Genomic DNA, 27,530 nt, shown 5'->3' on the forward strand with positions numbered 1-27,530 from the left:
AGGTCTGCCTGCTTCCCTGCCTCCTCTTACAGTTGTGCCAGTTGCTGTGTAAGGACCTGCAACCTAGATCACTGCCACTGGGGAGGGGGAGTGATCTGTTCACCTCCTTCCACTGCTTCCCAGGGACCCAGTGCCCCCACCTTCAGATGTATGGCTATGTGGACCTCTCCGATGTCCTATTGTTGTTTGTAGGGAATCCTCTGTTGATTAACAAATGCCCATTTAGTTATAACTTAGGGAGGAGAGACTCAGGGAACAACTTACTCCACCATGATGCTGACATCACTCGTCCAATGAGAACTTTTAAGACTTACTCTCTCAGCGACTTTCAAATATGCAATACAGTATTATTAACTATAGTCACCATGATGTACATTGTATCCACATAACTTATTTATTTTATAACTGGAAGTTTGTACCTTTTGACACCCTTCATCCATTTGGCCCACCCCCCCCATCCCTTGCCTCTGGCAACTACTAATCTGTTTTCTGTATCTATAAGTTATAGTTCTATAATATCTCCAACTCATATGTGTTAGTAATGGGAAGAAATTCAGAAGTACCATCATCTAAAAAGCCTGGATTTTTCTATTCAAAATCTGGGAGACTGTCTACTACTGGCCATAATAGGAGTAGATGATATAAAAGACACACATACAAAGTGCAATGTTTTCATATTGATTTTGGTAACTGGCTGCTTACATGCTTTGCTTACATTTATAGCTTGTAGATTACTGTCAGGGTAGATTACCATTCCTAAACTCTCTTTCCCTAGCAACTTTATTGCCAATGGTTCTTATACCTAAACTTTCCCAGTGTCTAAATATGGTATCTGAAGACTTGCTCACCATCAACAGGGAGATTTTGAGTCAGATCCCTAAGTTCCTCATCTGCGAGCTTGATTCCCATATTATCCAGTATGGTGCTCAAGTTGTTGACATTGACGTTCCCACCTAAGGAAAGTCAGTCCATGAAGAAAATTACATACCTCCAAAAGAGAGGTTCTTAAACCTTTTGGAAATACATATCCTGTTGTGAATTTTATGAGTTGTATGGCAGTGCTCATGAAGATTGCATATAATTTCAGGAGGGTCATGTATTCTCTAAAACCTATTCACAGACCTCTCCCCTCAGTATCTACTACGGTTAATAATGCTTGTTCTAAAATTTGAAAAAAAACCCATCAATTTTAGTAATGAGGCTAAGGACTTTATGCCTATAAAGCCAGCTATAAAGTTAGAATTAAGGTCACTTCCCTTGAGACTTCTCTTGGGGACCAGCCTATACAACACAAACTTTTAAATAGCATTGAATAAATGCTAAGAGGACTCTAGGTCTGGAGGCAAAGATTCTTTACTTTTGAACAATATGTTTTGATAACTGAACTCTCAGCTTACTTTTAAAAAATTATTTTATTGAGGTCATACTGGCTTATAAAATTGTGTAAATTTCAGGTGTACATTATTATATATCAGTTTCTGTATAGACTGCATTGTGTTCACTACCAATAGTCTAGTTTTTATCTGTCATCATACTTATGTGCTCCTTTCCCCCATACCCCCTGCCCCCAACCCCTCCCCCTCTGGTAACCACTAAACTGTTCTCCTTATCTACGTGTGTTTGTTTATTTTCCACATATGAGTGCAATCATACAGTATTTGTCTTTCTCTGTCTGACTTATTTCGCTTAGCATAACACCTCAGTTTAGTTTTTATCTGAGACTGATTAAATTCCCTGATTCACTGCTAATCCTTTCTGATACTTTTTGCTATGAAAACTTGAAATTTGATATTTCTTTTCTTGAAAAGCTTGGAAAATTCTTGAGACAGTGGAGGACTTTCTTCCTAGATATAAAGTAGAAGATCAGCTATTAAAGTGAAGATTGATCTTCACTGGGAGCATAAATTTTCAATCAGTATATATAAAAGACGGCAGTATTCACCAATTTATTATCTTGGAAACAGTATAAATATGAGGATCCCATATTTGTCTCAGTTCTCATTATACTTCTCACCTTTAAGAGACTTCACAACTTCTAGTAACCTGTTTTGAAAGATCTTGTCATCATCTGTCAGAAAAGGTAGAATTTAAGGCACAGAGAAATGTAGATAATCACTAGAATACTCTCAGGAAAACCGACTTTTCAGGATTTTCACTAGAAACTTCTCTTATTATAAAATTTGAGAGAAAATTGGGGAAATTTAGCACAGCAGGCACTCTACAACATACACATCTCTTTTCTTCTTCCCAATTCTGCCTTTATGCACTTCTAAACTATCAATGTTTGTCTTCTTTCCACAAATCCCAGACTAACCTTTTTTTTCCACTCTTGATAATATTATTCACCATAATGGGGATGCTGTTTCCCAAACTAAAAGTGCATAGATAGGGATTCACTTACATAAATGGACATTCTAAATATATATTCTTTGAAATGGACTTTCTATTTTCCAAAGCTTAAGAAATGGAGATAATTTTAGAGGTTCTCACAGAGAAGTCTAAAAGCTCTTTTTAAGTTACATCAGTATTTGAAATGCTTACCATCAAAAGGCAGATTTTTCACCAGTTCCAAACCTTCTTTATCTTTGAGCTCTATTCCCATGTTTTCCAGAACAGTGTTTACATCATTGATATCAACATTTCCTCCTTAATAAAAGGATGGAAATCATGACATACATATAATTTAAGTATAATCAAATGATTGCAAATAATGAAACTAATTTAAGATGCCTATACAATTCAAGTATGGGCTTGGGAAAGTAACGGCCACTGAGCTCAGGCCAAGTACACAGAGATAATGTCATTCACAGAAACAATTTGTTTTCTAAAGTGTGATAAGAGACAGCACTCTCAATGGTGGCCATGAGAATATGCCTGTAGGACTTCCAACTACAGATAACATAATTGACCAAGGGTCTCAGCTGTGGCTTTTCATCTATGTTTTTGCACTAAGGCCATGCCTCCTACAGGGTTCTCCTGGCCAATGACTGAGTGCAGCAGAGATACCAAGGGAGGCCTATTCTTGGGAGATATGAGATGGCTGACTTTGGCCAGAATGTTCCTTGAAGGCCTTGTCAGACCTTCCTTAGATGGCATGGCAATCTAGGATGCTTCCACCCAACTTTTCTTCCTTTCTCTTTCACTTGGTGTCAGATTTGCATTGCAGTCTGACAGTCTCCCAGCTTTTTCAGGTTCCCTCCCCATTTTCTCTTACACAGGCATTTCCCCTAATAATATCCTTGCAAGTTTAATCCTGCCTTGGCTTCTGCTGCTTGGAAAGCTTGGGTCCAACACACTCAAAATGGCAATGACAAGAAATGGGTATTATATGTCTCTCTTGTCAATTAGCAACCTGAAACTGGCTTATCCTAATAATTTCATCTACATGTAGAACCTATCATCTCTCCATTAAGTGATTACTAAGATCTTTTCCAAAGATCCATTTCACCTTTTACCATAGATTTTGGTTGTCTTTAAGAAAAGTGGAGTGCAATGGAAAACACATCAGAAAATACTCCAACTTCTGGACTATTGGATATAAAAACATTAAACAAATACGAGGTAAAGTGATAGAATTAGCAAATAGCAATTAAGACATGAAGAAAATTGGATATTTGCATGAAAAAGAATGAAACTCTATCGCTATCTTACACCACTCACAAAAATTAACTCAGAATGGACTAAAGACTTAAATGTTAAGACCTGAAACCATAAAACTCCCAAAGAAAACATAGAGAAAAAGCTGTTTGATATTGGTCTTGGCAATCACTTCTTTTGGATATGACATCTAAAGCACAAGTAACAACATAAAAAATAAACAAATGAGACCACATCAAACCAAAAAGCTTCTGTACAGAAAAAAAAAATCAACAAAACGAAAACACAACATATGGAATGGGAGAAAACATTTACAAACCATATACCTGATAAGCGGTTAATATCCAAAATATATAGGGAACTCATACACCTCAATAGCAAAGAAACTAAATAATACAATTAAAAACTGGGTGAAGGATCTGAATACACATTTTTCCAAAGAAAATATTCAAACATCCAACAGGTACATGAAAAGACCACTAATCATCAGGAAAATGCAAATCAAAACCACAGTGAGGTATCACCTCACACCTATTATAACAGCTATCATCAAAAAGACAAGACATAAGTGTTGGTGAGGATTTGGAGAAAAGGAAACCCTTGTACACTGTTGGTGAAAGCGTAAATTGGTGCAACCACCATGGAAAAGAGTATGGAGGGTCCTCAAAAAATTAAAAATAGAACTACCATCTGACCCAGCAATTACATTTCTGAGTATATATCTGAAGGAAACAAAATCACTATCTTGAAGAGATATCTGCACTCCCATTTCACTGCGGCATAATTTACAATAGCAAAGACCTGAAACAACCGGTCTATTGATGGATGAATGGATAAAGAAGATGTGGTTTGCATATACAATGAAATACTATTCCATCATAAAAAAGAAGAAAATCTGCCATTTGTGACAATACAGATGGACCTTCAAGGCATTATGTTAAGTGAAATAAGACAGAGAAAGGTAAACACTGTATGATCTCACTTATATGTTTAATCTAAAAAAACCGAACTCATAGAAACAGAGACAACAGGCTGGTGGTTGCCAGAGGCTGAGGTTGAGGGATGGGGGAAATGGATGAAGGTGGTCAAAAGGTACAAACTTCCAGTTATAAGATAAATAATTTCTGGAGATATAATGTACAGCATGATGTTATAGTTAACAGTACTGTATTGTGTATCTAAAAATTGCTAAGTGAACAGATCTTAAGAGCTGTCATCATAAGAACAAAACATTTGTAACTATGTGAGGTGATGTATGTTAACTAAACTTATTGTGGTAATCATATTGTAAAATATACACATAAAATCATTCTTAAACTTATAGAATATTATGTCAATTATATCTCAATAAAACTGGAAAAAAAGAATTAGGGATAAAAATCAATATATATGGATACAAAATACACAGAATATCTACCTTCTATCCTTCCCCAATCTCTTACCCTTGGGTTCTCCTTCTCAGCAGTAACCACTTTCTTGGCTATTTTGTTTTTAGTTCTTCCGGTTGTTTCCTCTATAACTCTAAATGATATGCTTATTCTTGTATTTCTTGGGGAATCAACGTTAAAGGATGTCTATTAGTTGTTATAAAAGATGAAAATTTATTTCACTTCCAACACGACTTCATCCCTTAATCCCCTTTTCAATTATTTTGGGAATATTTTTATTTTAAATTTTTTATAGATTACTTTTATAACTTTAAAATGTACTTAGGGCTTTAATTCTTTGGTCCATTACCTTTTTTTTTTTTTTAGAATTTACTATTTACTTTAATTTTGCTTGGCATTCTGAAATTTTACAATAGTATAGCTTTGTCTAAGTCTTTATTCATCTGTGCTGGTCACAAAGTAGGCTATTCCATTTGGATACTCATGTCCTTCATTTTTTCAGAAACACTCCTCCATTTTTTGTTTGAGAATTTTCTCTGCCTTTTTCTCTATAGCTGAAAATTCCAGGGTGTAGAAATTTTCTTAATCTAATACTAGACTGCATTTATTACTACTTTTTCTTTCTATTGTTTGATTTGTTTTAAAAAATTCCACTTTCTAGAAGATTTGCTCAGCTGGTTTTTCCATGTCTTCCACTGAATGTTTTTTATTAATCTTCCTGATTTCCAGGATATTTCTTAAATCTACTTTTCTACCTTTTCTTAATTGATTGGTACCCAAATATAAATAGATAGCTTAACCAATTAAGCTCTCTTTGTTGAGTTTTGATAGCAATAGTATGGCAGTTTTCTATAAAATATTGAAAACTTTATTCTTTTCCTCCTCACTTGAAGTGTTTAAATAGCACTGGACTGGTATGTTGCCTATAGATTTTCAAATATTGACATTCCCAGCCTTAACAATAACCTAAATGTTTTTTGAAAGAGGTGAAAGATGACCCATAAGGAGGAGATATTCTGAAGCCGTATTGGCTTTGGGAGACCCTTACCACAGGGAAGGGGTTAGGGTGCTTTCAGTGAACCAGATTCAATGAGAGGCAAGCTAGGAGCCAGAGAAAACTGGCTGGTGTCTGTAATTTTCTCACATCATCTGATGACTATCTTTGATTCAGAAGTTTACGGGAGGAGACACTCAAAGGGAAAACAGAAATTACGGAAAATGAGGAAAGGTGAGAGATTTGTTCTCCTTGCAGAATGCAATAGCTGGGAATGCAACAGTTCAGTCAGCTGGGTCTCTCCTGAGTTACTCTGCAGTGTCTCAGTTTACTCTAAGTCTGGTACACCAACTTTTGATAGTATCTCTCTGCATGTTAGACGAAAAGACTTTATGTCTCCTACACATAAGATGCAGATCATAACCTTCATGGATTTTACCAGCTTCCATAGCTGTGTAAAGTTTATTCCCTATGATGAGCCCCTTATCCTAAACCACTCTGGCTTCTTGATCAAATCCTAACTAAAACTGTGCCTTTTTCCACATCACATATTAAACTTTTTATTTAGGCAAATACATCCAGTTTTTCTTTTCCTTCCTCTGGGTAACCTGTCTTGTTTTCTTTAAGAGTCTGCATCAACCCAACATTATAAAAATTCCCCCAACTTTCCCTAATATTTTTATTTAGTTCTTTTTTACATTTAGAGCTTCAATTCACATAGAATATATTTTTGTCTATACTGTAAGCTAAGGGGATTTCTAATTATTTTCTTTTAGACAGATAGCCAGTACTATTTCTAAATTACTTTTTAATATGGATCAAGTTATCCATTATCTTGGAATCTATTTGTTAGCTCTATTTTCTTGAGTCTACTTCTTTATCTATTACTTGTCAATGAAATTTTGTTTTGATTATAGTAGTTTATAGAAAGTGTTAATATCTGGTTAGGCAAATCTCCATTCTAGTTTTCTTTTTCACAATTTCCTTGGCTATAGTTGGGCATTTATTCTTCCATTTGTCCTTTAAAGTCATTGTATAAGTTCTTATAATAAAACCCCATTGGGATTCTGAAAAATTTATACTAAATTATATATATATTTATATATATATGTTTAGAATAATTGACATCTTTATTTTAGTAAATCTAGTTAAATCTTTCCATCTGAGAGGAAAGAGTTAAAGCAGGTGGTCTATAATCCATTAACTCCCTTCACTGAGGGGATGCCCTCGAAGAAAAGAAGGCAGGTGATCCAGTTTAATATCCTTGTCGACTGGTTCTCCAGTTAAATAGACTAATAATATTTGCAATAAGGAAGAGACTTTATTTTTGAAAAGCCCTTAGCAGTATGCCTCTGGCTAAGAATTACTTACAGCAAATAGAACTCATGATCTATGAGGCATGGTGCCCTGGATAATGTCACATAGGCTATACAACTCTCTGGAGATGTTTCATAACATAAATGCTTCTGCTGTGTGAGGTGATCCTGTGGCCTTTATACAGAGACTTCATCTATTCTGGGCCAGAATGGCATGTCCAACATTGGAAGGAAGGAACTATGGAGCTGCCCTTGACATCTCAGACCTCTATCTGCTTTTTTGATTGCTTTTATCCTTGAGATTATTAGTAAAGCTTGATACTGGGTAAGATCTCTGAGTCATGTAAGTCTGATTTAACAACCTGATCCTGTGTGTTACTTTACCATTCAAGAGCATTAATTAATGTTTTATTTTATGTTCCTTAACAAGATTTTATAGTTTTCTTCATACAGGTCCTGTTTCTTATAAAATTTATTCCTAGATATTTTATGGTCTTTATTGATGTTATAAATTGGATATTTTTCCTATTTGTATTTCTATTGGGTTATTGGTAGCCTAGGGAAAGCAACTGAATTTTTGCATTTTTATCTTGTATTGAGCTGCCTGAACCAAAATGGCTTATCTAAGACTCAGTAATTCTAATAGATTTCTTTTAGTTTGTGTGCTTTTTGGGTTTCCTAGATATACAACAATATCATCTGAAACTAAAGGTAATATTTCCTCTTTCCCAATATTATTTCATCTCATTTTCTCATTGAAGTAGCTAGAACCTTTAAAACAATGCTGAATGACAGTAGCAATAGTTGGCAGCTGTGGCTTGTTCCTAATTTTAGGGTTCCCTAAGATTTTAAACATTTATCTTGCCACTAACTAAATCTAGTGTTAGAAATTCTCAGCTATAAGACTTGGAAAAAATTCTGTTTGGGGACGGACAATGGTATCTACTATCCATACCATCAGTAGGTAGATTTTCTCTCAGCTGTACAAGTTCTTTTTTAGTGAGCTTGATATCCATTTTTTCCAGAAGAGGTTTCAGGTTGCTGATGTCAACTTTTCCTCCTTAAGAAAGACAGAAATGAACATAAGAGTAACTCAATGATTTAAAATATGAAAAACACATTTAGGTCTTTGAGTGTCTTTAATGAGTATTTATAACTATTATAATAAAAGAGACAACAACAAAAAATACAGTTTGCATCTTTGTGTTCTTTCCATTCCTGATAAGAAGATTATAATTTCCATTTGGCTTTTCTAAGAGTAGAGTGAAAGTCACCAGGAACAATGGAAATGGAACGTATTTCCTTAAAACCTATATTGGTGACAAGTCTGCATAGAAAAAAGTCCTTAAGGTTATTGGGCTCAGTGACAACTGGACCCAGAGCCTACTCATCTATCACTTTTAATAGTCCAAATGTACAGTTGGAAGTATTTATTTTATTGACCAGACTCCAAGATTGGCTGTGTCTGTTGCTGAACAACTTTCCTAAAAGTCGTGAAGTGAAGCTAACTATCCACTTCAATTTTGCTATGCATACCCAGATACCAATTATTTATTTGGGAGGAAAATTAGAAGAATTCCAAGTATGGTATTTCTTATGAAGATAAAAGTATATATACCATTTCTGTGTAAAGTGAAAATATAAATAAAGAAGTAAAAATAATGAATAAAAATATAAAGAGGGAGACAGGACTCAAAATCTCATGCAAAGCCTGAAGATTTCAGACAAAAGCACCGATACATCATAATTCTTACTTACTCTCGAAAGACTTCACATCCTTTAGTACCCTATTTTGATGCACTTTTCCATCATCTATTTAAAAATAGAGGATTTGGTTTATGATACAGGGAAATTGATAAGGGAATTCATAAAAATAGAAGTCATTTCTTATATTTAAAAAGAATAATGTTTTGTCTAGAACATTTTGTTCTATTTTACTTTGAAGTAGCAATAAAGTTAAGGAATGCTGAAAATCTTTAAATGTACAAAACTATTTACATTTTGTCCCATAAGGCCATTTTTTAGTAGAATTCTACCGTGCTGAAATACACACGATCAGGTTGCAAAAAGAAGTGTTTCAAGTATTTCATGCCCATTTACACAAGCATGTTGATGTCCTTTATCCAGTGTTCATTTTCATATTGGGTAGTCTTTTTATTTTTGAAAAGAAGGTCTTAAAAAAGCTCTTAATTAAATTTTTGTCATACCTGTTGCAAATGCTCTTCCCAGATTGCTATTTACTTCTTTTCCTCATGCATAAGTTTTAAATCTTGTAAATTTATTATTTCTGGGTGTTTGAGGGTAAAGATCTCTGCAGTTGATTCAGAAAAAAAGTACGTGTGCGCACGCGCATGTGTGTGTTAGAGAGAGTTTCAGAGAGAAAGAGTGTAAATAAAGGATAAAACAAATGGCAAAATTGTAAACAAATGGTGAATCTGGGTAAAAGGTATGAGGGAGTTCTTTTACCACTCTTAAAACTTTTCTATAAGTTTGAAATTATGTCAAAATAAGTTAAAATAATAGGAACCCCAAAAATTGAACCACTTAAAAATATTGAAATTCCTTTTTAAGCAACATTTGAGTCAAAGAGAAAAAATAAAAATGGAATTTGTGAGCTATTTAATAATAATGAGAATGAGAATTACATATCTGAACCTATGAAATAAGGCTAAAGCAACAAAGAATGAAAATAGAGCCAACCATTCAACTGCAAGAATAAACAACAAAAGTCCCAAAGACAGAAAAAGGAAGGAATTGACAAAAATTAAAGCAGAAATTAATACATAAAACAAACAGTAAAGAAGCAATAAGTCTAAGAGTTGTTTTTTTGGGAAGAGGGAATAAATAACACAGATAGACTGCTAGGAAGGATAACTGAGAAAAAGATAAAGCATAAATATAGCAAATCAGCAGTAAGAATCAGAAAATAACTATGGATACATGGGAAATTTTAAAAAATTACAAGAGAATATTTTGCCATACTCTGTGTATGAATTGGTTGATGTTCCAGGAAAACATAAAATATCAAAATTAGCTAGAGAAAAAATAGAAAACTGAAGAAGTTCAATTATCATGTTATGTTATTTGACACATAAGGATTCATGGATTCTTGCTGCTTTGATCTTCACTGTGAATTACATCTTTATTATAACAAAATCATTGCTTACCTTATCATAGCAGGTTTTCACTGGAATGTTCAGTGATTCTCAAACCAAAATCTATATGACACTGACGGAGTTTTTTTTATCGTAGCTTTTCATTTTGATATGATTTCAGACTTATAGAAAGTGTCAAAAATAGTACAAAGAATTCTCACACACTCTACACACAGGTTTTCCAAGTATTAATATTTTACCATATTTGTTTTATCATCCTTTCTATATGTGCATGCTATTATTTTTTTCTGAATGTTTAAGAGTGAGTTGCAGACACAATGCCCTGAATCCCAAAAACTTTAGTATTTTCTTTAAAAAATTTCTCTTACATAATCACAGTACAATTATCCAAATTAGAAGATTAAGATTGATATAGTACACCTAACTAATCTACAGAAGTTAGTCAAATTTTATCAATTGCTCTATTAACATCACTTACAGCAATTAAGCATTAAGTTGTCATGTCTCTTTATTCTTTAATCCTTTAATCTAGGACAGTTCCTCAGTCTTTTTCCTTTATGACTTTCACATTTCTGAAGAGTACAAGCCATTCGTTTTGGAGAATATCCTTCAATTTGGGTGACAGGTTTTTAAAAATAACTCAGAGATTAAAGTTTCCAATAATCTTTAGGCATTAAATTCTAAAGCTTTAGAGTTTCCCTCCCAGGCTTACAAAGTCTAGTTGTTAGGAAGGTTCCAGCAGCATTTTTTAGGCTTACCACTAACTGGCAATGTTTTCACCAGCTGCGTATGGTCCATATCAGTAAGTTCAATCCCCGTATTTCTAAGGACATTTTCCAGGTTATTGATATCGATCTTTTCACCTTTAAAAAGTTAGAAATAGGTATACATACTAATGAAGATCTCAAATTTTAGGTTGAATAGCAAAAGCACAATGCAGTCCTTGTCCATTACACAGTCTTGGGAGAAATTAGAACTTTAGTTGTTCCTTCAATACTAATAGACAAAGGTTCTTTTTAAAGTCTGGGAAAAATAAACTCATTTCTATCACTATTCCAAAAATCCACATAGGTGGCTGATATTATCTCACAAGAAAGGTTACATGATTTTGTTAACAATGTAATTGTTAACAATGTTAACTCAATCCTTCAGAAATTCACAGTGCCATCTACTGTGCCTGCCTAGAGTTTCATGCAGGAAAACATGTTATTAGGAAGGAATGCCCTACAGAATGTAGGATTTCTTATGAAGATTTAGTCCTGTAGGTATTCTTTGTACTGTTTTGTTTTTACTTTCTTTTGCTAAACTTAAATTTATGTACTCCAAGACAAAACTTTTCACTGGGTCTACTGGCAGGATACTGTGAAAAAACCACGGAAAAATACAAATTATTGTAAAGCCCTGGGCCCTCAGTTTACTAGTAATTTATCACTAACCTGCTAAAGCTTTCACTTCACCCATTACATTTTTCATACCAACTTTCCCATCAACTGCAAGGCAACATACAAATTACACTGCTATATAACACTAAAAATGAGAAACTGAGAAGAATTTAGTAATTATCACCTGCTCTAGAATTTTATCCTATTTTCCCCCTTCATTAGTGTGAAAAGAGAAAAAGTTTTACATTTCACAAATACAGCTATGTTAACAAGCTGACACTGACTTTTTTTGCTTTAAGATATTAAAACTTTTAGGCATAAAAGAAACATATGTAAAGGAAGTCCCTTCTATCTTAGCTTTTCAGCATTTAGATCTTTGAAAATTCTCTATTATTTAGCTAGGCTACTGGGACAAAATTTAAAAGGTAGTGTGTATTGTGTACCATCTTTCAATGTTTTAAGTTTGTAAATTTTCTATTAATATAAACTTGGCCCACACACTACTTATCCATTATTATAATTAAACTGAAAAGATTTCACAACTCTTTGAACTCTTTGAACATGCAAGCTATAAATGATTTAAGAAATACTAGTGGTTAACTATAGTCACTGTATATAATAAATATTCAGTGATTTGTTGTATCAGTTTTTAAAGGGACATTAAAATAGAAACATTACAGAGACAAAATTAGCTCAGTAAATCAGGGTCTCAATTATATTGTGTTTCTAGAAAGAGGAAAGCAGTGAAAACATTTTTGTGCTTTTATTTTCTGAATATTTAACTGTTGTTTGACTTATAGCAGAAGACAAAATTTGAAATATAAACCACATTATTGAGAAAATATAACTAATAAGCACAATACAAAAATCCATTATAACCTCAGATGGGCATTTTGAGCTAAAATAAGGTCTTAGAGGCAAAAGTTGGTTGTCCTATATTTAGAATCACATTTCTCTCTACATTAGTGTAAATTCAACCAACAAAGAAAATAAGGAAACAAAACATATCACATTAGTGAATCAAAAATATTGAAAAATGAAAGAGTAACTTAAATAAAATGTCTTCTATAAAAGATCTTATCTCTGACAAATGGAAAGAAAGAAATGGCAAAGATGGCACTAAACAGCACCTGAAGAAGATGAGAAAAAATTAATTTGCCCAGTGGGAGTAGCTAAGTAGGAAATGTTCCAGGTAAGACATTTCTTGGCCTTACCAGAATCCTCTGTTTAACAAGTTCTTGTCCTTCTAAGAGAGAATTATTTTGTGAATAGTTACACTTCAACCTTATTTAACATTATTCAAAAACAAGACCTTTTCCTAGCTTATCAAGAGGCAATTGAACTCTAGTATTAGCTCTTGGATAATGGAGCCTGGCTACCTCATATGGGATTCCTCACAGTCATTAAAGAGAGAGAACATGTCAAATATGCTGACCTGAATTATAAATAACTTTGCTCTGTGACAAGGGTCTATGAGGGAACAAAAAAGGTGACATCCTACCCCTTTCTATTTTAAATAGCTGGGGGAACATGATCTCTGTGAATTTGAAGCAATTTTGAGTGAAATTTTAATCATTACGCTCATAAGGCTTTCTCTGTTTCTCTCTTATTATTTTCAGTTTTACTCTGTTAAATTCTCTTACATTCCACTGTCATAGGTCCTGCCTCCTGCATCCTCTCCCTACTTTTTTTCTTTTTCCTTGCCTCCCTCCTGGCCCTTCAGTAATCCTGGTGACATCTTCAGCAATGTGTAGACTTCATAGTTCAAGAAACCACCAACATAAGCTGATGTAAATGTCAAGAGAAAGGGTTTGTTCTTACTTTAGTATTGGGTTCTTCTCAACATTTCTCCAAATGACTTGATGTCAATTAAGCATTTTGAAGAGGTTTGCAGATATAATTTTCCAAGATTTCAGAGGAGCTTAATGATAATAGTAGTGATTGTAACAATAATAGTAATGATGATAATAAGCAACTTTATCGAACACTTATTATGTGCCAGGCACTGGTCTAATTTAATACTGATGAAAACTCTCTTAAGTAGGTGCTATTAATGTACCCTTTTCATATATGAAGAAACCAAGGCATAGAAACATTAAGATGACATAATTTTTAAGCAGAAAGGTCAGAATTCAAACTTAGTCAGTCTGGCTCCAGTGTCTGTGCCTTTAACCACCTTGCTATTCTGAATCTCAATGTTCACCATCTGATGCTCATTCATTAACTGGTAGGCATTGTATCAGATCTTTAAATTATTTTTCTGTGAAGCTCATCCCCATGTTTCCCAGAACTATGTCCAGTTTACTGACATCAATTTTCCCTCCTTAAAAAAGAGATAAGAATAGGAGCAAAATATAGTAACTCTACAATCTGACAAAAATAGACAATCCAACTCTTTTGACCAACAAAAAAAAGCCCAGGACCAGATGGTTTCACCGGTGAATTTCACCAAACATTTCAAGAAGAATTAACACCAATCCTTCCAAAACTGTTCCAAAAACTTTAAGAGGAAGGAACACTCCTCTTAAACTTCTCAAACTCTTCCAAAAAATTTAAGAGGGGGGAACTATCTCAAACTCACTTTATGAGGCTAGTATTATCCTGATACCAAAACCAGATAAGGATACTACAAAAAAAAGAAAACTGCAGGCCAATATCCCAATATCCCTGATGAACATAGATCCGAAAATTCTCAAAAAAATTCTAGCAAACCAAATTCAACAGCACTTTAAAAGGATCATACAGCATGATCAAGTGGGATTCATCCTTGGGATGCAAGGATGGTTCAACCCATGCAAATCAACCAATGTGATACATCACATTAATAGAATGAAAGAAAAGAATCATATGATCATCTCAGTAGATAAAGAAAAAGCATTTGACAAAATTCAGCATCGATTCATAATAAAAATTCTTACAAATTAGGCATAGATGGAACATATCTCAACATAACAAAGGCCATTTATGACAAGCCCACAGCTAACATCATGATGAAAGGTGAAACATGAAAGGCTGAAAGCATTTCCTCAAGACAAGGGTGTCCACTCTCACCAGTCCTATTCAATATAGTACTAGAAGTTCTAGCTAGAGCAATTAGGCAAGAAAAAGAAATAAAAGCTATCAAAATCAGAAAGGAAGAAGTAAAATTGTGGGTATTTGTAGGTGACATGATTTTATACAAAGAAAATACTAAAGACTCAGCCAAAAAACTGTTAGATCTAATCAACAAATTCAGTAAAGCAGCAGGATACAAAATTAACATACAAAAATCAGTAGCGTTTTTATACACTAACAATGAATTTTCTGAAAAGGAAATTGATCCCATTTACAATAGCATCAAAAACAATAAAATACTTAGAAATAAACTTAACTAAGGAGGTGAAAGATCTCTACTCTGAAAACAAGACATTGATGAAAGAAATCAAATAAGATAGAAATAGATGGAAAGGTATCCCATGTTCATGAATTGGAAGAATTAATATTGTTAAAATGTCAATAATATCAAAAGCCATGTATAATTTTAATGCAATTTCTATAAGATTCCAAGGGCATTTTTTACAGAAGTAGAAAAAACACTCTTAAAATTTATATGGAACCACAAAAAATCCTGAATAGCCAAAGAAATTCTGAGAAAGAAGAAAAAAGCAGGAGGCATCACACTTCCTAATTTCAAGCTATACTATAAAGCTATAGTCATCAAAACAGTATGGTACTGGCATAAAAACAGAAAAATAGACCAATGGAACAGAGTAGAGAGCCCAGAAATAAACCAAAGCATATATGGTCAACTAATATTTGACAAGGGAGCCAAGAATACTCAATGGAGAAAAGACAGTCTCTTCAATAAATATGGAGTATTCAGGATCCTCAAAAATTAAAAACAGAACTACTGTATGACCCAACAATTATACTTCTTGGAATATATTGAAAGAAAATAAAAACACCAACTCAAAAATATATCTGCACCCCATGTTCATAGCAGCATTATTTACAATAGCCAAGACATGGAAACAATCTAAGTGTCCATAAATGGATAAAGAAGTTGTGGTATATATATACATACAACAGAATATTATTCAGCCAAAAAAAAAAAAAAAAAAACGAGGAAATTCTACCATTTGAGACAAATGGATGGACCTTGAATGCATTATGCCAAGTGAAATATGTCAGTCAGAGAAAGACAAATACTGTATGATCTCACTTATATGTGGAATCTAAAAAAAAGAAACCAAAAGACAAACTCATAGAAAAAAACATCAGACTTGTAGTTACCAGAGACAGAGGGTGGGGGAAGGAGGAATTGGAGTAAGGTGGTCAAAAGGTGTAAATTTCCAGTTATAAGATAAACAAGTACTAGGGATGTAATGTACAACATCATGACTACAGTTAATACTTCTGTATGATATATAGGAAAGTTGTTAAGAGAGTAAATACTAAGAGTTCTATCACGAAGAGAAAATTTTTCCTTTCTTTCCATTTTATTGTATCTGTGTAAGAAGACGGATGTCAGCTGAACCTATTGTGGTAATAATTTCACAATATATGTAAATCAAACCATCATGCTGTACATCTTAAACTTATACAGTGATGTATGTCAATAATTTCTCAATAAAATTGGACCCCCACCCCCCAAAGGATATATATGTTCTGGCAATCTAACGCATAGCATGGTGACTATAGTTAACAATACTGTATTATATATCTGAAACTTGCTAAGAGAGTAGACCTTAAAACTTCTCATCACAAGAAAAAAAATTGTAACTATGTGAGGTGATGGATGTGTTAATAAAACTTATTGTGGCAATCATTTTGCAATACGTACATATATCAAATAATTATGTTGTACACCTTGAATACAATGTTATATGTCAATTATCTCAATAAAATTGTAAAAAAGTTATATAGCATGTTAGGATGTGGTAAATGCAAGGGAGAAAAATAGATCTCATAAAGGGAATTAAGAATGCCGAGAACAGGGGCTGTTGGAATTTAATAGAGAAGTCATGAAAGATCTCACTGAGGTAACACATCAGAAGACTTAAAGGCGAGGAAATGAGCCAGGTGGATACTTGGGAGAAGAACGTTGCAGGCATAGGTAAGAGTAAATAAAAAATCTTGAAATAGAAGCATGACTGATTTGTGTGTCTGGAGACTGGTATGTCTGGAGTGGACGCAAGCAGGGAAAAGTAGTAGGAGAAGAGATCAGAGGGAGTGAACAAATCATGTAAGGCCTTCTAGGTCATAGTAAGGACTCGGAATTTTACCCTGAGAGATGTGGGAAACCACTGGATACTCTGTGTAGGGGAGTTTCAGGATCTAATTTATATTTTAACAGGATAACGCTGGATACTATATGGAGAATGACCAAGGGGCAAAGGTGAAACCAAGGAGACCAGTTAGAAGACTACTGCAATAATCCAGAAGAGCGACAGTAGCTTGGAAAAGGGAAGGAGTGTTGGAGGTGGTGAGAAGTGTCAGATTGTGGGAGAGCCACAATTCTGAAGAGAGAGCCAATACTAACAGCTCAAGGATTGGATATAGGGTGTGAGAAATAGAGAAGAGTCAAGATGACTCCAAGGCTTTTGGCCAAAGCAATTGGTCAGATGGAGTTGATATTTACTGACATGGAAAACTCTGAGAGAGAAGAGGTGGTTTGGTGCAGAAGATCAGGAGTTTGGTTTTAGACGTGTTAAGTTTTGGATCTTATTAGACATCTAAGTCAGCAGTTGAATATATGATTCTGGAATTCAGAGTAGAGGCCCAGATCAAAAATGTACCCAGATTAGAAATTGTCAGTATAAAGATAGCATTTAAAGTTATGAGGCTGTTTAAGATTACCAAGGGAGTGTGTGTAGACAGAGAAGTCCAAGGACTGATCCTTGGAGCACAGATGTTTGAGAGGTGAGAAAGAACCAGGAGAGGAGACAAGAGTAGAGCAATGAGTGAGATGAAAGAAAAATAAGAGCGTGTGGTCCTCTGGAAGCCAAGTGAAGAAATGGTACTAAGAAGGAAGAAATGATCAACTATATTAAATGCTGCTGATATCAAATAAGATAAAGGCTGAGCATAGATTTAGCAATGAGAAGATCACTAGTGTTCTTGACTATCTGATTATAAAATCAATTTTGAAAAAGGTATCAAAATTGGAAATATATCAGAAAAAAATAAGCTCCCTAATTAGTCCATTTTCTCAAATGTATAATACTTTAATAGCAGTCCCTATTTTACTGAGTTTTTGTGAGAATTACATGAAGCTATATATATATATATATAAAAATATTTGTATAGTGTTCAACACATACAAAAGCATTACAGAATTGTTGCTATTATTATTTAGGGAGAGAAAAGTGGCAAATGATGGTTTCTTATGTCATTAATAGTCTAAAACCTTCTCTTCGTACACAAATTTTCGGCCTAACTGTAAAAGAAATAATTTAGAAACTTCACATTAGCAGGAAACTCTAATACCTATGAAGTTGAGTCTATAATATCAATGAACTGATACATATAAGCAACGAAAAAGTAGTGTAACATCTACTGTGAACCAGAAACCTGGCCGAATAAAAACATTAAATGTTAGTAACAGTTAATAATTAATTGTTTCTCAGTTTAGTATAAGAAGAATCTTTGATCCTCTTTCTCCTGGATCTAGAAAATCAAATCAGATCAATATGAATTTCTATATAAAAGTCAGCTACAGGACAGTGTAGTATGTATCATGTATGCTGGTTTAATTTGGCTTCCATAGTCATTAAAAGTAGATAAGTATCACAGATATAAAGATGATAAGAACAAGGAACGATAAAATGTCTATTTGATCTGGATTTATCTTTTCTCATTCAGGTGATAATTGTTTTGAATCTTATCCTCTACCAATAGCACCATAACTCTTTCCTAATAGATACCTAGTAAAGAAGCCATTTCCTGAGGAGTGAACTCAAGAGCTCTAAGCCCTAGGCTATTCAAATGGGATCAGAATTAGAATCTATTTTTTTCATAGGGATTGTTTTTTTCTCTAACACTAAGTCTCCAAATAATTCAGTTGGTCAGGACCTCAATGAGCAATAAAAATATTTCGTGACAAAGAGACTTGTTGATTGCAAAAGGATCATTTTAATTTTTTAATTTCCCCCTTTTAATCATCTTAACCAATTATAATTTTATTAGTTTTTACATGAGCTATAGGAAGAATCAATACCAGAAAAATGTTCTCTAGGTAGCTTCAGTTACAGACAAAATGCTCTTTCCATTTAATTTTACTCTTTCTCCTTTTAGCTCCATGAGAAAAGGAATTTCTGCTACAAATCCAGTCTGCTACAAATCTTGACTCCTTCAGTCAAGATTGTCTCCTTGGGTAAAGTTGGTCCCACATCTAAATTCACTTTTCTCATTACTTTATTAGAATGGTATAGTAGATGTTGTCTCCCTTAGCCCAAGGTAGTCATCCTCCCAGCAGCCGGAAGTGTTGCCTGCTGGTGGCTCACTGCTCATTCTTTCTGGGAATTGCCTTCTCCTGAAAGGAGCTACCTCACCTAATGTTATGTCCCCTCTCAGAGGATAGCCTGCATCCAGTGACTGGTTGATGTGGGATACAAAGGCCCAACCCCTGTAGGATCAGCCGAGGTTTCCGTAGCAACTGCACTGCAGGTCAACTTATTTCTCTGCCCAATCTTACTTCCCTCATTCCCTTATAGGTATTGTTCTTAGAGTATTCCCCAAAAAACCTCTTGCGTACAAATCTCTGCCCCAGGCTCTGTTTCCTAGGATCAAACAAACGGCAAACTAGAAAGAAAATATGCCAACAAAAATTACATACATATTCTTCATTGATTCTGAAAAGTTAATAGGGAAGTTAGGAAAAGTCTCACTGTTTCCATCTTTCAAGTGGAATTTAAAGTTCCTGAACATTAGCCTGGAATCGTGGAGACTTGCCCAAGATATGGGAGTCCATCAAGTTTCAAGAGTAAGAGACACATGACATACTTCCTACAATCACCACAATGGTTTTCCCACTGTGGTGGCTGCCATCTATCGTGAAGGGAGTCATCTTCACTACTCTCTATGCCCTTTTAACTTTCTATTTCGAATGGCTGGTGGAAATATGACCATCACTATTCACAAGAAAATTCCTGGTGGAATATTAATAATTTTCCACTATTATGGCTTCTTCCTTCTCCTTCTCATTCTATTTTTATACTTCTTCACCTTCCTCTTGCTTTATTCCTTTTACTTTTCCTCTTTTCTGCTTTATTCTTTTTCTCTGCTCTGCCAGAGGTCCTAGAAATTTCCTTGAGCTTAGCTCTGCAGTGAAAAAGCTGTCATGAAGTTGATGAGACCGACTAGAGAAAGGATTGAGTTTTACTTTCGGTCTATTTTTTCCCAAGTTTTTCTCCATGGCTTTTTTGTTCCAAATAATCATACTCAAAGTTTTTATACAAAAATTCACAAGTTCCTGTCCAGGAGCTCAGTAATGTTTAAACGCTTACCATTCACTAGCAGATTTTGTGTGAGATCTTTAAGTTCTTTTTCTGTGAGGCTCATGCCCATGTTTCCCAGAACTGTGTCCAGTTTATTGACATCAATTGTCCCTTCTTAGAAAAAAGATATATATATATATATATATATATAAGCAAAATTTAAGGAATCCAAAAAGTGACAAAACTACTAATTCTTATGTATTATGATTATGCTTTACAGTATAAGAGACTGAGGCCCAAGGCCCAATAAATCTGATAAAAATGACAAAGAGAATCAATAATAGACAACAATTGAAACCTCTTCATGTAAATCTGGTTTCAAGGACTAATCTACACAGCATAAAGTTCTAAAGGAGAAAATTAATTAATTTTAAGAGTATAGTCAATTCAATAGTGGAGGTGACAAACGTTTTATTTTTTTGACCAATAAGTGCAGTTTATTTTTGTTAACTGAAACTTCAGATTATTTCTACTAATAACCAAATCACTCACATAACTGAATCATTTCTTATTCTTTCTTTAAAACATTACAGACATAGGCTTTATTTACTTTTTTCCACTAAGTTCAAAAAAATACCCAAAGTGGGGCTGACCCCACGGCCTAGTGGTTAAGTTCGGTGTGCTCTGCTTCAGTGGCTCGGGGTTCAGTTTCTGGGTGCAGACCTACACCACTTGTTGGCAGCCATGCTGTGGTGGTGACCCACACACAAAATAGAGGAAGAGTGGCACAGATGTTAGCTCAGGGTGAATCTTCCTCAGCCAAAAAAAGAAAAATCCTAAAGTTCATGGGACTCCATTCCAAGACACAAAACTGAAAACAAAATAGCAAATGACAAACAGTCCTATGGAAGGAGTATGAGTATAAAACCAATATATGACCAGTGGCAATCTTCACAATTTAATGACTAGGGAAGAGTAGAAACAAAAATTTGAGAGATTTCATATCCATTTGTATTTCAGCATGATTCTTACTCACCTCTAAGAGACTTTATACTACTCATCAGTCTATTTTGATAGGTCTTCCCAAGTGCTGTAAGAAATTGCACAGTTCAGATAACAAATTAAGCAGAAATTCACTAAGATAGAATATAAAAGCTAGAATTTTAAAAAGGTACATTTGATTACTTGCATTAGAAATGTCCGATTAAAACAAAATCAAGGATTAGAGAAGTTTCATAATGCAGACATTCCACCTTATTATGAGCAATGGAGGCAATTACTGCTGGCTAACTTGCATGCTGAGACATATTCTTTTCCATTTCCCTTTTTGATTTACCTATTTCTCCACTTCTAGTACATACTTCTTGTATCTCATATTCACAGCTAAATTTTTGGCCTCTCAATGGACTCAAAAGTGACAGTATGAATTTTTTTCCCCAATGGGAGGATTCATGACTGCTGTGTTTGTTCATTCCTAAACTAAGATGGAATAACTTTTTCTAAAGGCAGAACAAGTTCATGCTAATTATTTCTAGACATATATTCTTTCTTCCATGATCAAACAGAGTTAATTTTTAAACATTTCACAAATATATAATACTAAGTTTCCTAAAGGTTATACTAGTATTTGAAATTCTCACCATCTACTGGCAGATTTTTCAACAGCTTCAACCATTCCTTTTCTGTGAGCTCTATTCCCATGTTTCCAAGAACATTTTCCATGTCACTGACATCAATCTCCCCTCCTTCAAAAGCACAAAGTGCAATTAGATGAGAATTTTAAGAACGACATAATTTTAAAACATGAAAAAAATCATCTCAGCCTGTTTCACATGAACTTTACCGCTTGATGAAGCAAAGGCAGAGTGTGACCTATCTAAATACACAATCAATAGCATTCATGTAAATAGATCTCTTTACTTAACTCTGGTAAAATAACTCAAGTCATATTAATTGAGATAAGATAACCCAGTTACAAAAAGTGTGGACTCTCAACACCAGAAAATGAGGGTTACGTAACTTTCTATTGAATTAGGATTTTATTAGGACTGATCTGAGTAATACTGTCATCAGATCAGACAAGGTTTCTGATCATCTTTAAATAACATAATCACCCATATGTTTATCACAGCTTTACTTTACCTATTTCATTGATTTAATCTAGAATTTGGGGTTTTTCCGTCCAATATAGGAAAGGTGTTATATTAGTGTCAAAACCGAAAAACAAGGAATTCACTGCCAAGACACAGAACTGAAATTTTATTACTAAAAAATATAGATAATCAAAAGCCTAATGCTAAGAAATTAGATAAAAATCATTTTATCCAATGAAAGATAAAACGGTAGAATAAACAAGGAAATTCAAAAAATCTTTAAAATATAATTTTGAGTAAAATTTACACTTTTAGATTTACATTAACTTCTCACCTGTAAGAGCTTTCACTCCTTCCATCAACTTATCAAGATCAACCTTCCCATTAGCTATAAGAAAAGGTAAAAATAAAAATAATAAAATGACCCAGACTCAGAAAAAAAAGTATAAAATCCCCCTATTGTGAAAGTCTACTCTTTCCCATTGTGCCTTATGTCAACCTTCAACTTATAAATCCTAGTTTTCAGAGACTCTATAATAGAAAATGTGTCCTATTCCCTAGATCAGAGGTTGTCAAACTATGGTCCACCAGCCAAATCCAGCCCACCACCTATTTTTATATGGCCCATGAGTCAAGACTCATTTTTACATTTTTAAATGGTTGAAAAACCCCAAAGAAGAATATTATTTGTGACACATAAAAATTACATGAAATTGAAATTTCAGTGTCCATAAATAAAGTTTTATTGGAATACAGAAACACTTTTGTTTATGCACTGTCTATGGCTGCTTTTGATTACAAGAGCAGAATTGAGTAGTTATGACAGAGATAACATGGCCCTCAAAGCCTAAAATATTTATTATCTGGCCTTTACAGGGACATTGCCAAACTCTGCCCTAGATGATGGAGTCTACCCAGAGACACTATATTCTTCTGAGATGTCAAGGTTCGCCCTTCTTTATAAACATTGGAGAAACAATTATTGATGCTAGCCATATTCTATTACCCTGCTCAGTTATGGTATAGTCATAAAGCCTACCTATCATGTATAACAAAAGGGAAAATGATAATACTTTTACTGATCTTTCATATACTTTCAATAGAATTTTTAAAAAAATCTTTTCAATTACTACGATAATCTTGGAATGGCTAGTGGCACATCACTGGTATATCATTGAAGCCAGCGTTAGAGATTTTATTCATCTTATCATAAGCAAATTTTTCCTTCCTTTCTTATTTTCCACTACTTTTATTTATTCAGTCATCATAAATTAATTGCTGTCAGGCTGCCAAGAAGTCCCTAAGCAGTGGCATGGTGTTTAACAAAGTCACAAAGATCACCACTGGGGCTGCTAGGTTGGCTTGCCACATTTCCACAGATTTCGCTTGTAATGCAACAATGAGCCCAAATGGAGTAAGACAGTTTATAACTTACACAAAAAAAGCAAGATCAGCACGGTGCTAGATCCCTGCCCTGTTAGTCCCGGAGGACAACACTGAACCAGATGGGTCAGATGACTGGTGGCACATACGGCGAGTTGTTCTGCTGCTGAGGAGCTCACTGAAAACTATAACCCAACAGTTTTATAGACTTAAACAGAAACCTGCAGCTGTACCCTAAGGGAGGGGGGTGGGAAGTCCTGTGTTCAATTGAAACTAGGGAGAGGAATGAGAAACGACCTTGTAACAGCCTCCTGTGAGACAGGGAAGCAGATGGAGAAACTGCTTGGTGGCAGCTCCTCACAAGACTGCTTTTCTCCCCTTGTTCCAGGAGGAATCACGGGGCATTCAATAAAGACTCAGGTTAGACTGTGGTCAAGATTATCTCTGTGGCCTATGTGGAGATGTGCAAAGTTGTCAGAAAAGAGCCATTTCCCTAAAGTTGCATACCTAATATTTGATAATACGCTAGGCCTCAAGGGTACAAAGATAATTAAAGTGAATTTTCTGCCTTCAAGGACTTCAGAGTTTAGAAAAACTGATATACTGAGTAAATAAAATTCGGAGAATATACACTGTTATGCAAGGCTCTTGATCAAATTCCCCCTGACAAACCTGAAGTTTTCCCATACTCACCATATACTAATCTTCCTTTTCCTTATAACAAATCAAATTGGGAAACTACTATCTATTACTCTCAAGCACAGTATTATAAACATACATGTGTCCTATTGAAAAAGGTGGGTTACAAACTGTAATAAGACTATGAAAATCATCTAGGTCTGGAGATTTACGTTTGCTTTTTTTCTTATCATTTAGAATGCTTATTTTATATTTCTTGAAAGAATTTTAGAGTTAAACAGATTTTTAAAATATAACTATCATTCATATGTAAAGATGTGTGAAATAAATTTGCAATTACTATAAACTTCATACTTAGAGTCCAATTCTTTCAAATCACTGTTCAACTGTTCAACTCAGTATGATTGATGTCCGCTTTTGTCTACAAAATATTGTCCTGTGTGTTATCAATAGCATTAGTGATGCAACATTTCTTAGAAAAGTGCTCTACTACTTTTTTTCATTTAAAGTTAGCAAGAAATTTCAACAAATTGATGTTTGATGTCCAGCTCAACTCAACACAAGCCTCTCATTGCTTTGAATTTTGTTTCACCAATTCTGAAGGATTTGGCAATTTCTTCTGCCTTCAATTGCATTGTCTGGTGTGTCACAGGCAATAAATACTCTTGTGTATGTGTCTTTAACATCATGCAGTATAGATTCTCTACATGCAATATCTTCTTTTGTTAGGTCTAAAAAGCATTTTGTTGTGCTTTGCAATAAAATTTGGAAATACAGAGTCATGGTCATTCCTCCAATGATGAATATTCTCTTCACTAATAACAAATTTATACCTTGCTGCTGTTTTCACACTTTTTTGTGTACACAACTGCCTTCAATTCTGACTCAGAGTGTAACATTTTTGAAGAAGTTTTTTTAAAGATGGGCACCTGAGCTAACATCTGTTGCCAATCTCCCCTCCTCCTCCTCCTCCTCCCCCTCCCCCCTTTCTCCTTTTCCTTCTCCCCAAAGTCTCCCAGTACATAGTTGTATATTCTAGTTGTAGGTCCTTCTGGTTGTGCTATGTGGGACGCCACCTCAGCATGGTTTGATGAGCGGTGCCCTGTCCGCGCCCAGGATCCAAACCAGCAAACCCTGGGCCAGAAGAAGAGCGCGCAAACTTAACCACTCGGCCACAGGGCCAGCCCCTTGAAGAAGTTTTTAAGCAGCAGTTAAACTCAACACATATGGAACCAACAGTACACAACTCAGTTAAAGTGATGATGTGCCACAGCAACAAGCTAAAATCAAATTCACACATGCACAGGTAAGGACAACTATGTAATGACTCTACTACCTGATTGACAGCAATTGTAAGATGTATCCTGATTCAAATGTTAAGACGTGAAAGAATATGTATTCTAAAATTGATGAAATATGAGGCTGGTTCTGATTCTGCCATGGCAGGTTCAGTTCTCTGCAGCCTGTTTCTCTTGGTGGTTAGATTAAAAACTCTGAACAAAATACAGAAACACTAGAATAATGAGGAGAATCAAAACTTGCAAAAGTGACTGGCAAGGAGATAAACATTCTGTTTTTGACTTTTTCTCTCTTTCTCTCCTGGCTTTGTGCTGACAGTGGGCCTCAGTGACAGAACTGCATGGCAGAGCACGAAGATAAAATTCTGATAGAAATTCCATCTTTCTGGCCAGAGAAACCTGGAAAAAGGGCCCCTTCGAGTTGGAAAATGTGGGGGAGTTCCAGGGAGGGGAAAAGATGGAGAAAGGGATCTCTTAATTCTGTATATGAATTGGCAAAAGTCTTGGGCTCACTCTTGAGTTGTGCATGCAAGGGACAGACCCAAAGTATCATAGCAAAGGCTTTGAGAACTGAATTAAGATTTAAACCAGGGCCCAAGTCTCAGATTAACCCAAGTGGCACATGCAGGACAGACCCAACTAGGACAGCAAAGGCTTTGAAGAGTGAACTGAGATTGGAATCACCCCCAGAGAAGAGGAAATAATTTGTTGTCTGAATCTTACTGAGATGATTACCTGCTAAAATAAAAATAGTCAACATCCTTCAAAGAATTATAACAGGACCCAGAGTCTATACAACATAATAGTCACAACGTCCAGGATATAATTCAGAACTATTTGACAAACAAAAAGCTAGGAAAACATGGTCAATTTCCAAGTGAAAAGGCAATCAACACATGCCAACCCAGAGATGACTCAAACGTTAGAATCATCAGACAAAATCTTTAAATCAGTTACTGAGCCTATGCTCCCTGAGGTAAAGGTAAACACATTTGAACAGAAAGAAAGAAGTTATCAGCTGAGAAATAGAAAACTATAGAGAAGAATCAGATAGAAATTTCTGAACTGAGAAATACAATACGTGAAATAAAAAATTCATGGAATGAACTCAACAGCAGAATGAAGATGATAGAGGAAATAGATAGTGATTTGAAGATAGTTTAATAGAAATGATCTAATATAAGGAACAGAGAGAAAAGAATGAACAGAGCCTCAGGAAACTTTGGGACAATATTAAAAAGTCTAACATATGTGTCATTGGAGTTCCAAAAGGAGAGAAAGAGCTTTGAGGCAGAAAAAAAGTTTGAAGAAATAATAACTGAAAATGTCCCAAATTTGGTGACAAACAGAAATTTACAGATTAATTGGGTTGTTTGTTTCTTCACTGTTAAGTTTTAAGAGTTCTTTACATATTTTAGATAACAGTCCTTTATCAGATGTGCCTTTTGCAAATACTGTCTCTCCGTCTGTGGCTTGTCTTCTCATTTTCCTGACATTGCCTTTCACAGAGCAGAAGCTTTAAGTTTTAATGAAGTCCAGCTTATCAATGATTTCTTTCATGAATTGTGCCTTTGGTGCTGTATCTAAAAAATCATCACCACACCCAAGGTCATCTAGGGTTTCTTCCATGTTATCTTCTAGAAGTTTTATAGTTTCATGTTTTATATTTAGGTCTATCATCCATTTTGGCTTTTGGTAAAGTGGCACAGTTTATTAACTTTGATAGTTCGGATACAGAATATATCTGTACTTACAGTTCATATCATAGGTACTTCAAGAGACTTATTTAAGAATGCTATAAAGGTCAAATATTTGCCTTTAAGAAAGATCCCTCCAAACGATTAAAAATCACTTCATTATTCCAGCCTACTTCTTATTGCTTAATAACATCATAAAGGGATGTAAAG

At 34.6% G+C, this 27,530-nt stretch overlaps 1 protein-coding gene across 1 annotated transcript in view; it reads right to left on the reverse strand.

The window, feature by feature from the left end:
* EFCAB3 (EF-hand calcium binding domain 3) overlaps positions 1 to 27,530 on the reverse strand; it is a 494,329-nt gene that overhangs the window by 243,471 nt on the left and 223,328 nt on the right. The window contains exons 57-63 of the mRNA XM_070561747.1: positions 22,638 to 22,691; positions 21,851 to 21,955; positions 21,247 to 21,300; positions 8,251 to 8,355; positions 2,542 to 2,646; positions 2,015 to 2,068; positions 849 to 953 (exon numbers count right to left, since the gene is read on the reverse strand). Of these exons, the coding sequence (XP_070417848.1) occupies positions 849 to 953; positions 2,015 to 2,068; positions 2,542 to 2,646; positions 8,251 to 8,355; positions 21,247 to 21,300; positions 21,851 to 21,955; positions 22,638 to 22,691 (582 nt within the window). The remainder of the gene's footprint in view (positions 1 to 848; positions 954 to 2,014; positions 2,069 to 2,541; positions 2,647 to 8,250; positions 8,356 to 21,246; positions 21,301 to 21,850; positions 21,956 to 22,637; positions 22,692 to 27,530) is intronic.

Source organism: Equus przewalskii, chromosome 10 (assembly GCF_037783145.1).
Source record: "Equus przewalskii isolate Varuska chromosome 10, EquPr2, whole genome shotgun sequence".
NCBI classification, from domain to species: domain Eukaryota; kingdom Metazoa; phylum Chordata; class Mammalia; order Perissodactyla; family Equidae; genus Equus; species Equus przewalskii.